The 13,261-nt window shown below is 38.2% G+C and overlaps 1 protein-coding gene across 1 annotated transcript in view; it reads left to right on the forward strand.

Moving 5' to 3' along the window:
* The window catches only part of COL19A1 (collagen type XIX alpha 1 chain), a 339,117-nt gene that overhangs the window by 296,167 nt on the left and 29,689 nt on the right, over positions 1–13,261 (forward strand). The window contains exons 37-43 of the mRNA XM_054557680.2: positions 600–650; positions 751–795; positions 1,235–1,261; positions 4,540–4,593; positions 9,137–9,181; positions 12,928–12,972; positions 13,076–13,138. Coding sequence (XP_054413655.2) covers positions 600–650; positions 751–795; positions 1,235–1,261; positions 4,540–4,593; positions 9,137–9,181; positions 12,928–12,972; positions 13,076–13,138 — 330 coding nt within the window. The remainder of the gene's footprint in view (positions 1–599; positions 651–750; positions 796–1,234; positions 1,262–4,539; positions 4,594–9,136; positions 9,182–12,927; positions 12,973–13,075; positions 13,139–13,261) is intronic.

Below are 13,261 nucleotides of genomic sequence, written 5' to 3' on the forward strand. Positions count from 1 at the left end.
TTAAGTGTTGGTTACTCTAGGACATGTCAATTTTTTTCAAGATGTTCCTGTTCTCTTTTGTCCTAAAGAATTTATTTTTGTAGAAACATCCACACAGGGTTGTGGACAACGTCATCTCCCCATTTACCTTAATTTTCTATTTGGTATGAAAAGACTGTGGAAAAAAATTACTTTTCAGTAGCCAAATTGTTCCCTATTCACATCTACATCAGCACTATGGCATTATAGCCTGCAGGTCAGCAGGCTGTAAACAGTTAGTATAAATTGGCAATTCAGAAACTGAATTATAAAGAGCAAATATTTTCCTCCAAATACATTAGTGTCTCATCTGTCAAACCTGAACATTAATTAAACCCCAACTGAAAGTATCTGTGTGCTTCAGGTGTAGCTCACACTCCCTTTTCATTTCCCTGCATTTGCTTTGGAAAAGCTAAAAATTAAAATATTATTTTACTTAGGGTATTAAACTCCCTTTGTAAAATAGAATAGAAAAACATAAAAAATAGAATAGGAGGAGTATCATTTGGTAAAATGATAAAATGTAGAGATGCAAAGTATTAACTTCCAAGAATAATTCTGTATCTCACCTCTTTCCTAAGGGTATTCCATTTAATGAAGGAAACGGCATGAGCAGTTTATATAAAATTAAGGTATTTATATTATATTTGTAATTATTTAAAATCCAGTTATAGACTGCTGTAAATTCTTCTCATCTTTCTCTTTTTCTTTTCTTTTCATTTTCTTTTGAAGGGAGGTGTGAATGTTCCCAGTTACCCAGGGCCACCCGGTCCTCCTGTAAGTACAGTTGTTTATCATCAAACACACTTTAGCTGAACAACCACAATGAAAAACAAACAACAAAAACCTCTTAAGTTCACTGAAAAATGCATGTTATGAATACAGCCAAGTTTTACAGCAGAAGGAAATAAGTAAAACCAACTATAATAAAATTGAGAACATGTATGCAGCCAAAATAATGGAAAATAGCATTTTTCATGGTGCTGTCACTTTTTTCATTGCAAATCTAAGAACTAAGTCAATGTCCAAGCAATCACTTTTATGAAGTTTCCATCAAGTTATATTTATTCATCTTATTCTTCAAATTCAAACTGTAATTAAAGCAAAACTTGCTAATATTTGTATGTGTATTAAAGCAAATTGGACAACAGTGTTTCTTATTCTGTAACTGCTTTGGTCATTATTTGAAAAATGACTTTCCATGTTTCTCTTACAGGGCCCAAAAGGCGATCCTGGCCCAGTGGTATGAATGTTCCCATGTTTTGTGTCATTTAGACTATTGGTCTTTGTTAAATTTTGAAAGAAAAGCATCAGGCAAAATGGCCTGCCTTCTCAGGTGTTCATCAATTAACATGCTGGTGGTGACAAGCAGGCCACAATAGAAATGCCAGCAATATGTTCTCTATTTCTGAGATGCATTAGTCCTCATGTTGTCACTGCCCTTGTGGTTTGTCTCTTTCCATCAGTGTGTTTTTAAAATCATCCTGTGATGGAGGAAGACACATATAAAGCTCTGATAAATAGGACACTTTCTTCTAATAGCCCTCTTCTGATGATTGATTCAATTTTAAGTAAATTGTGGAAGAGAAATACTTACTGGAAAGAAATCCCTTAATATATCTGCCATCTCCCCAACAAAAAAAGGAACTGTTTATTTGCTTTAAACGTCTTAGGCAATTATTCTGCAGGAGATGTGTTTTGTCATAAGGCTGCTTATTAGGAGGAATGTATCAGGAGGTTATGCTCAGCATGGAAGGAGATCATGTCCTCCAGCCACCTAAAGGACGATAATTGTTCTCAGCATCTTTCTCAACCATGGAGCCTCTGTAAAAGTTCTGCCAAATTCAATTAGATGCCCTTTATTGCTGGGCATTTTCTCCTGTCATGTCTTTTTCAAGCATATCCTTCATGTTTCATTTGTATATATTTTAACCTTTGGGTATATACTTGAAACTCAAATGTACCTAAAGCTGAAATAAATTTTCAAACCACTTTCCATTGCCATGTGAAAAAAATTTAAAGCCTTTTCCTTATAGTACAGTTTGTTAAAACTCAATGAATAAATTTTAAACCAGCAAAGGGACAAGTCATAACAAGTAATGTTTTTATGTCTAAAAACATATTTTAAAGAGATGCATTAAAGAGCTGTTTGATTTTGTTATTGGGCAATATATATTAAAAGCCAAATTGTTGTCCCCTGAAAGCATTGTTTCAACTAGTTAGGATCATATTCTGTAATTCAGTTTCCTTTGTTTTACTCTTCATTCACCCTGTCTACCCTGTCTTTACCTGAAACCAACTATGTGCTTCATTCTAATTTTAATTTTCTTACATCTTGTTGATAAAAATTTCCTCCTTGTCTTTCCCTCTCATACTCATACACACAAACAGCTTCTCTGAATCATTTAAGAGCACCTAGGCTTCTCACTGACTTTTTGGAAACATTCTTTGAAGTTCTTGCATTAATAACTGCAGATTAAGATAAGAACTTTTTAAGTATTATAATAAAGGATAAATTATAATTTACTGGCATTGAAAAGGGGCTGGAAACAAAAATGTAGACCTATTTGAGTAGAATTTGAAGAGATTAGTCTTCAAATTTCTTAGCTACAACAAAGGATAAAGAACAAAAACTGATTGAAGTGTGTTCCTTGCTTTGAGAGATGTGAATTAAGTGAGTGAAGCACCAAAACAGAAAAATGCAATCATGAAATTAAATACACATTTAGTGTACACATTCAGGCTCATCCTAGATAAAACTTTGAAGTTACTCTTTTGGGTTCTCTGTCTGCACCACCCTGCAACTCTCATCATCTCCCACCAGCTGTCCTGTAGGGAAAAATAATAGTTCCTGCCATAGAAATAATCCAGGAATGATAGAATTGTAGATCACAGAGCAAAAACTTGAGAAGTCTTTTTGAGGTTGGAAATTTACTCTTCCAACATTCTTCAAATCCCATGACAATAGACCTGCCTCGCTATTTCTAATCTTCTCCATAAACCTTTCTAGAGGAATATTACCCTTAATTGAATTTATTATCTTCTGAGGTGCTCCATTTCATTCCTTTGGTATTCAGTTTATAAGTGATGTTTAATTAAATATTTGATTATTAGCTACTTTCAAACAAATATTGATTGATTGAGCACCTCTGTCTTAAGGACTGTTGAGAATGTAAATAAGGAGAATCAAAGAGTGTGTTTCCTTTGTCAGCAACCTAGGGCCTCTTCTACAGAACTTTATGCAGAACCGAATCTGAACTTTTTTTTTTAATCAATTGTCAAGTTACATATTAGGGGGCATTTTAAAAGATTTCTGAAACATAAAAAGCATATCAATTCATATGCTCACTCATTAAGTTCTGTAATAAGGGCAATGTTATAAATAATAATGAAGTTATATCCTTGGTAATATTTTTGAAGCAGATTAGAATTGTGTATGCAAAAATGCACTTACAGAGAATACAATTTGAAAGCTCCTGTTTCTTTGTGATTATGTCTAAAGCATCCAGTGTCCTAAGAAAATATTTGCAGTGAACATTAATTTATTAATAAGAAGGCATCAAACAACTCCCCACTTTATCTCTTTTTTGACTTAAAGCCCTAATGCAAGCTTGTCCAACCCATGGCCCATGGGCTGCATGCAGCTCAGGAAAGCTTTGAATATGGCCAACACAAATTTGTAAACTTTCTTAAAACATTAGGAGATTTTTTTGTGTGATTATTTTAGCTCATCAGCTATCATTAGTGTTAGTGTATTTTGTTGGAAGACAATTCTTTTTCTTCCAATGTGGCCCAGGGAAGCCAAAATATTGAACACCCCTTCCCTAATGCTTTTTTTGTTCAAAGTTGGCAACTTCCTTCACCACAGCTTTATCCAAAGTGTTTCTTGAGGATCTACAGGCTCCAGTTAGCCTGGCACCATACGCTAGAAAATGTAAAGATTTTTTAAAATAGAAAAGACTAGTCTACCCCCTTCCAGTGACTCATCAACTTCAGCAATAACTTTTAGTGTTATTGGAGATAATGATCCTGGGGTCAACTTCTTAAGCATTCACAATTCTTGTCCAGCTGCAGAGAACACTTAAAGATGATAAACACTGCTTTGAGTGCTCCATCTTTATCTACTCATAAACAGTTTATTCTTATTCTCTGAAAATCTAGCAGCACCAGGTAGCTCACAAATTGGCAAACTTTATTAAAGCCCCATCTTTCATTCTAGTTTTTATTGAAATTGGAGTTATCACTGAGCAGAGGGATTCATTCTGATTAGATTCTCAATCAGAATGAAAATGATTAATCAGAAAATATACCTCTCTGGAGAACAGCTTTTATTCTCAAACTATTTTCAAACACCAAATGCAATAATACATTGCTTAAAAATAGGGCATATCATTTCCTTGCTAAATTACACATCAATGTTTGGGGTGGGAAGGTTAAGCAAAAAATATCTTTGCTTTGGAAACCAGTGCTTAAAAACATTTTGATTATTGCTCCTGCATTTCTTATGTTCATATTTAACAGGGAGAGCCTGGTGCAATGGGGTTGCCAGGATTAGAAGGATTTCCAGGTGTAAAGGTAAGCACAGAAGTTAGAAATGTGTTCATTTATTCAACATTCATAATTGTTTACTGAGCACCTAATGTGCCAACAACTGTTTTAGGTTAGGGATATATAAAGGAACAAAACAGACAAAAATGTATGTACTCATGGGACTTACATTCTAGCAAAAGGATATAGAAACTAAAAGAATAAACATTTTAAAATTACATCTTATTGTTGGGGCTATGGAAAGAAAGAAAAAGTAGAATGGGTTAAGGAGGATCAGAAGTGCTGAGCGGGTAGGAGGGCAGTATCTGAGCAAAGACCTGAAGAAGGTGAGAGGGAGAGCCAAGTCCCCTCCAGTCTGGAGGAATAATGTTCCAGGAAGAGGAAACAGCAAGTCTAAAGAGCCTGAGGCATAAGATTTCCTGATGTATCCAAAGAGACCAAGGGAGGGAGAAAGGAGATAGTCATACGAGATGAGGTCAGAGAGGTGGGGGTGGAGGTGGGAAGTGACCTTGTCATGTAGAGCAGTACTACTCAATGTATAGCCAGTGGAGAACCGGTGCCAGTCTGCAGACCCTTTGTTATGGGTTCAGTGGCAAGGTTAGTACAGAGACTGAGAGTAAGCACCTAAAAACGTGTCCAGTAGTTTGTCTAAAATTGTCTAGCAAGCACGTGATGGTAGAATTATCTTTGTTCATGATATGTTAGAAAATACATAAAAGATTGCTCTTTTACCACAGGAAGTCTGAGAAATATTAATAAAAAGGCTTAACAGCCATTGTAAGGCCTTTATCTTTCACTCTTTGTAAAATGCAGAGCCATTGGTGATTTCTGAGTAGTGGCATGAGGGAACTTGCAGCCAGAGGGTTGCAAGGGTGGAAGTAGGGAAGCCAGTTAGAAGATATCCAGTAATCCAGGTGCCAGTTGATGTTGGCTCAGATCAGAGCAGAAACAGTGGAGATAGTGAGAATGCCTGGATTTGGATATATTTTGAAGTTAGCACTGATAGGATTTTCAGATTGATTGGATTATTAGAGAATAAAGAGGAGTCAAAGATGACCTTCAGTTTTATGACCTGAGCAGTTTGCAAAATAGGGTGGACATCATCTGAAATGAGGACAGCTATGAGCAAGGCCTATTTTGAAGGGGTGGAATTATCTGTTAGACAGCAAAGTGAAGGTATTGAGTAGGCAGTATGATATAAAAGTAAGGAATGTGGAAAAGAAGTCTAAGTGGAGATACAAATTTGGCTGTTCTAAGCATAGAGATGCTATTGTAAAGTGGAAGACTAGATAAGATTACCAAGGGAATGACAGTAGAGTTTTTAGAAACAGAAAAGAGTCAAGGATTGAGCCCCAAGGCCCTCCAGTATTAGGAGATCAAGAAAAGGAGGAAGGAGCAAGGAAGACTAAGAAGTAACCAGAGAGGTAGGAGGAAAACTTGGTATCCTACAATCCAAGACAGAATAATGAATCAAGGGGAAAGGAGTGATCTCCTGTCTCAAATACTGCAGACAGGTCAAGTAGAATGGAGATGGGGCCAGGTAGAATGGTCAAGTATTGAACATTGGATTTAGCAATGTAGAGGTCATGGATGACCTTGACCAGAAAAATTATTATTTCACTATATTGTAGGAGCAACTGTGGACTTGAAGGGGTTTAAGAAAGAACAAGGAAAAAAAATAGAGTCAGCAAGTCAGTATAAATAACGCTCACAGAGTTTTGCTGCAAATGATAGCAAATAAATAGGCCAGAGGCTGCTAGAGGAAGTAGGGTCGAGGTTTTATAGGATAGATTTTGAAGATAATAGAAATATCAGACTGCTTATATGCTAAAGGAATGACTCAGTAGAGAGGGGGAAGATGGGGATGATGATGCTGGAGAGAAAGGAGAGAGTGCTGGACCAATGTCTTTAAGTAGCCTAGAGAGAAGGGGACCTAGTGCATATGTGGAGGGTTTGGCTTCAGAGAGCGTAGTTTATCTACAGTAAAAGGGGAGAAAGCAGAGTATGGGGGCAGAGGCTGATAGGTGGGAAGATGTATTGGATGGAGTCTACAAAAGTTGTTTTCTGATTGCTTAAATTTTCTCAGATAAAGAGGAAGCAAGGCCATTACCCAAGAGCAAGGTAGGGTAAGAGGTTGGGGATTTAGGGAGAAGGTCCTCTAGGAAAGAGAGAGGGTTCAGGGACCACAGAAGTGTGATGACTGCTCAGCCCTAAGGACCCTCTTGAGGTTCATGGTCACGAACTGAAGTGAGACCTCTCAACAAGACTACGTGTGCTGGCAAGGCACAGTGGCTCACGCCTGTAATCCCAGCACTTTGAGAGGCCAAAGCGGGCAGATCACCTGAGGTCAGGAGTTCAAGACCAGCCTGGCCAACGTGGTGAAACCCCATCTCTACCAAAAATTAGCCAAGGGTGGTGGCAGGCACCTGTAATCCTAGCTACTCAGGAGGCTGAGGCAGGAGAATCACTTGAACCCAGGAGGCAGAGGTTGCAGTGAGCCGAGATCAAGCCATTGTACTCCTGCCTGGGTGACAGAGCCAGACTCCTTCTCAAAAAAAAAAAAAAAAAAAAAAAAACAGGGCTACATGTGCTTTTCCAGCCATGTTCAGACATTCAGGTAAAGACACAGAATTGGAGGGGAGTTGGATTTAAACAATGTTCTGCTTTTGACAGGTGAGTACTGGAAGGAAGAATGGGACAAGACCCTTATTGGCTTATTGGCATACACAAGGAATGATTCTAACAAGTAACCATGGAATTTTAACTAGGCAAAAAAGAGGGAGAGGCCATCCAGGGAGTGAAAGAAAACAAATTTGTACCATCAATGGATTAGGGTTTAGGGGTTCAAGGTACTCAAAGAGTGAGTTAGAATGATGTGGAATGGTGGTCCAAAGTTGGAACGCATGAAATGGAGATTATGGATGGGCAGCAAATATTTTTATTGACAAAGTGTCAGGTGTAACTATGAAAATAAGAGGCAAGTTCATTCAAGGATAGTGGTTAAGGAATGAGAGGCGTGAGACATGCAAATATTTCATTGAATGAAAAGTTCTAGTATATTAATTTTAGAAATGAAAATTTTGTAATTCAAAAGGAACAGAGGAAAATTGATGTGTATTGCCTGTTTATGTCCTTTACCCATTTTTCTATCAGTTATTTTTTTCTTTTTGATGATGGCTGTGCTTCATACATTAAAGACATTACTTCTATCTCATGTGTTGGAGTTTTCATCCTAGTTGGTCTTTGCGTTTCATTTTTACGTTTAATCTTATTGTAAATATAACCTTAATGTAGTCAAATCTAACACTATATTTCTTTATGATTTCTTGTTTTGCTTTTATGCACAAAATGACTTTTACTTTTATTTTCAACCAAAATCAGAATGTCACTAATATATTCTTTGAGCTCTTTTATAGTTTATATTACTTAATTTTTATATAAATCTATGTGGAATTCATATGGGATATAATGTAAAGAGAAGAATCAAACTTTTTTCAACAAAATTATCCAATTATTAGAACTGTTTGTTAAATAAAATCCTATTATAAATGCTGGTCTGTTTCTGATATTTCTGTTATAGTATTTTGATATGCTGCTTAATCTTATGCCAATATTCCATTATAGCTTTATTTGTTATATGTTTAAATGTTGATATTACTAGTATCTCTTTATTATTCTTCTTTTAATTTTTTATCCTCTCAGTTATTATTCCAAGTAAACTTTAGTATCATTTGATCAAACTGCAATTTTGTAAGAATTGCATTAAATTTATAAATTAGTTTAGTTAGCAATGACACCTTTACAACATTGTCTTGCTCTCCAAGAACAGAGCATATCTCTTCATTCATTAAATCAAGCCTTTTCTGTCCCCGAGTAAAGTTATGAAATTTTTTTTAATTCAGTTTCTGCCCAAAAAAATTGCCATTTTATTATCCCATATATATAGTCGTTAGTATATTTAGCACTGTCAGCTTTATCTAAAATATCACACTGGCTCTTAAAAAGGAGTTGAGTCACTCCTTTTTAAGGAGTGATCCTTAAAAAGGATCACTTTTTAATTGATCCACAGAGCAATTCAAGGGATCTTCTAATTGGCCAAATGAAAACTACAAATCATTAGTTGTAGATCATTTTACTCTAACTCTATATCCAATGAGACAAGGATAGGAAAAGCTTTTTGGAAGACACTCAAAGTGCTTAATCTTTTAAGTAAGAGTAATGATCTTTTGAACATGTAGAATAAAAATATTGACTAATTTTAGCTATAAGTATGTAAGGGGACATTAAAATAGGTCACAGAAATGATAACATCTATGCTTGCTTTCATTAAAACTATTATTTACTTTAGTTTTATGGAAAATAAAAAAGCTGTAACAAGTTCAGTTGGCAATTAGCCACTCAGTTTGCTATTTTTCCATCTGCACACTAGCTTCACCACATCTAATATCAATAACACTTACAGCTCCAAAGGAAAGCTTTACCAAATCCAAATTATTATTTGAGAATTAATTCATAACTAAAGACTTCATTGATGTCATTAAAGTAGCAATATTTTTTTAAATCCCAACAGGGAGATCGAGGCCCAGCAGGTCCCCCAGGAATAGCAGGGATGTCGGTGAGTTCAGATTATTTCACATCATTTTCACAGGTAAACAGTTCTATCTCCATGATACACCTGTGGCCAGGGATCAAGACGGGCAGGAGAGCATACCATACTTCCGTGGCATTAGGTTCCTGACAATTCTAGTTTCATAAATAATGCCACCTGTATTTTCCACCTCCACAATTCTCTATTTCTTTTTGTTTTGTTTTGTTTTTTGTCCTCTTTTATTTTCTTCCCAAGTCACTTTCATGGAGGGGAGAGGAAACCAAGTTACTATACATTAATTTATGAGCACAGCTTTGGAAAGTTTATTGTGTTTCTCTATTCTTGTCATATTTCAAGGTTTCTCAGTCTTCAAAAGACAGAGTTCTTATCCTTAGGCATGTACTTCAAGTTCCTTGTATTAATGCAATCTGCCTGAGTTATTCCTCAGCCCAGTGTTATTAGCAGAGCTTTATTGCTGCTAATGTTTCCTCGTAAACTAGCCCTTCAATCCTCTCAATCATTTTTGTTGCTCTCTGGTGTCAAATGTTTTCATCTCATCAAGGTCTTTTCAAATGAATAGGAAGTGCTCCAGGAAAGGTTGAAATTATTTCTCTGAGCCCTAGAGATCATTCTGATCTTCATTCATGATGCTGTAATTAAAATTTTGTGGTCACGCTTTATGAATAAGAGGCCATTTATCCTCTTACTAGGTGCTCCTGCAGGGCAGGTCCAGGATAACATTACAGGAAAGTCAATGGAAACCATGGGCTTGTATCACAAGAATATAAGAAAGATAAGATAAGATAAGGGCCCTACAATCACCACCCACAGTCACCCACTGAGATCTACTGACGCCCAACACCACCCAAAGCCCTGCTCATCCCCCACTGCCATCCCACAAAGTGCTCAGAGCCACTCTACTTCACTCCATTAACTTCTAACAACACAAAATAGAGCCCCATCCATCATCTGCATCCTTCGTAGATGATGACATTCCCTTACTTAGCCATTATAGATCCAGTCAAATATTTGTATGACTGTAAAAGTAGCATGAAAATATCTTCTTTGGAAAGCCCTTCCAAATTTTTTATAAAACGAAGTATTCTTGAAAGTTGACTACACACTTAATTCTATTCCCTCACTACTGCCCCACTCACAGCCATTCCCAGCAACATATTTGGAAATCAGTTTCTGGAAGGGTCCTTAGAGAACCCTTACAACCTGTTCCTCTTATACTCACATCCTGTGATTTGAATTTTTGTTTCCTTGTGATAAAATAAAGCCCAGTTTTTTTCATTGTGTTCACTCAGGTGTGTCTACAAATTACGTTTTGCTATTATCCTAAATTAAGCTTATCTTCTAGGAAAAAATACTGGCCACCATTGAAAGTATTTAAAAGATGTGCAACAGTGGCAACAGGCAATCCAAATGAGAAATTCCAAATATGTTTTTAAAAGAGGCAGCATTATTGAGATAGGGGGCTAGCCTGCCGCTTAGTTGGATGTCTAAGATCTGATATATTTACTAAAAAAGCAGTTTTCATATGTCATAATTAAAAACATTAACTGGCTAGGCACAGTGGAGTCACATATGTAATCCCAGCACTCTGGGAGGCCAAGATGGGCAGAACACTTGAGCCCAGGAGTTAGAGACCAACCTGGGAAACATGGCAAAACTCTTGTCTCTGCAAAAAGTGCAAAAATTAGCTGGGCACTTTTAGTCCCAACTGCTTGGAGGCTGAGGTGGGAGGATCACTTGAGCATAGGAGGCAAAGGCTGCAGTGAGCTGAGATCGTGTCACTGCACTCCAGACTCAGCAACAGAGCAAGACCCTGTCTCAAAAAATAAAATAAAATAAAAGCATTGACTGACAATTACATAAATAAGAAAGGGTAAAAAATTTACATACTACAAACATGTTCAGTTAAAGATGCATATTAGATTTTTATAACTGGCCCTTCTGTGGCTCAGAAGATAAAATAGTTAAAAGAATCTAGAAATAGACGATGGTGATGGCTAGATGACAGTGTGAATGCACTTAGTGCCACTTAAGTATGCACTTAAAAATGGTTTAGAGGGTAAACTTTAGGTTATGTATATTTTACCATGATAAAAATTTTTTTTTGAAAAATGGTGATTGTTCTAGTTGAAGCAGGGCTGGGGCCTGCCCACGCAGAGACACTGGTTACTCAAGTGATTACCAAGGGAACCCAATCCTGCTCTTCCTAGAACGGACCGGTCTGTCCCTTTCCAGTATATTCAAGGCTAACCAGAGATTTCCCCTAGAGCTTCTTTCTTTGCCTTTCTCTGAGGATGGCGTGTGGGTTTACAGGAGGAAGTGCCTGTGAGTGCTGGTGGTGGGGTGGGGCCTCCAGTCAGCATGCTCTCCCCCGGATGCTCTGAGTTCTCCGCTGGTCCTACCTGACCTTAGGGATGACTTCCATCAATGTGCCTTATCTCTTTGTCTCAGATCTCAAGGCCCGAGCCCTCCATACCCGCCATGTCCCACAATAAGACCCTTCAGGTCATTGGCCTTCTCAGCTCTAGCACATCTTCCCACTCAGGCCCCCAACAACTTCGCACAGGCAAGCTACGGGGACCCAGGGATGCTCTCTCTAACTTCTGCCTGCCTAGCTTTGCCATTCAGCACCGTATCTCTACCTATGGAGGGATCTCCTTCCAGAATTCTAAGCAGCAAGTTGGAAAAAGCCCATTTCTTTTCGTATTTCTCCAAAACCTACTTGGCTTTCTCAGGTCTCGGCCCCACCATACCTACATCCCACGTCATCTATCTTTCCCAGCCACATTAGACCAAGGGACAGGAGGTGGTTCCTTCTCAGAGGCAACCAAGCCTTGCCTGCACACTCGGGCCTTGTGTGCTTCCAGTCTCCACTGGGCCATCTGCCCCTCTTGTCCCTCGCTGTGGTCTGTCTGCTCCAGGATCAGTCATCCAAGCCATGGTGTAGTGAAACAAACTAATCTGTCTCTTTTCCTGTCAACAAAACGTGGCTTTTCAAATCAAACATGATTTTTTCAGGTTGTCCTACTATGAACTTAAAAGCCCTCTTGTGAATCTCAAAGCCTAGAAAAAAACTTATTTGATGCTTTGTGCCCATTTCTCCACTCTCAAAGTAAAGAAGAGCTGCCAGGAAAATAAGCACAAGAGGGATTTCCAATAATGATGATACTTTGGGCTAATATTTTCAAAAATATTCTCCTTTCCTACTCTCCACCATCCACACAAATATATATTCAAAGAACTTCACCCCAGGCTGAAACTTATGGCCTGCGGAGTTGACTAAATGTTCCCCAGTCTCTGTCCCCTTAGAAATGCCACTTTATTTATTTATTTATTTATTTATTGAGACAGAGTCTCACTCTGTCACCCAGGCTGGAGTGAAATGTCATGATCTCAGCTCACTGCAACCTCCGCCTCCTGAGTTCAAGTGATTCTCCTGCCTCAGGCTCCCGAGTAGCTGGGATTACAGGCATGTCCCACCATGCCTGGGTAATTTTTGTATTATTTTTAGTAGAGACAGGGTTTTGCCACATTGGCCAGGCTAGTCTTGAACTCCTGACCTCAAGTGATCCATCCACCTCAGTGTCCCAAAGTGCTGGGATTCCAGACGTGAGCCACCACACCCGGCCAGAAATGCCACTGGAGAGCATCACCCTTGGGAGCACTTTAAACTCAATTGGGGTTGGGGGAAGAGAAGCGTATGGTGTCGTTCAGCAATTTGGCTCCTAACATTTCTCTTTAATTTGCCTTCCCAGGGAAAACCTGGTGCCCCAGGGCCTCCAGGAGTTCCAGGGGAACCGGTGAGTTGGCAGTTACTTTCATGACAGTTGTACTTGTGTTGTACTTGCATGCACTTTTAAAACATTTGTTGGCAATTAATTTGTGTCTGTGATGTGTTTATAGGGTGAGAGAGGACCTGTTGGAGATATAGGTTTCCCTGGACCAGAGGGACCCTCAGGAAGGCCAGTAAGTACTTCTTACTACTTAAAATATGCCACCTAGAGAAATGCTCTAACATTATCTCCTCATCTACCACCTCAGAAATTCTGAGATTTGAATAAGCAGTTTCCAAGGACTAAGAAGATTGTG

The sequence above is a fragment of the Pongo abelii genome, chromosome 5, assembly GCF_028885655.2.
Source record: "Pongo abelii isolate AG06213 chromosome 5, NHGRI_mPonAbe1-v2.0_pri, whole genome shotgun sequence".
Classification (NCBI taxonomy): domain Eukaryota; kingdom Metazoa; phylum Chordata; class Mammalia; order Primates; family Hominidae; genus Pongo; species Pongo abelii.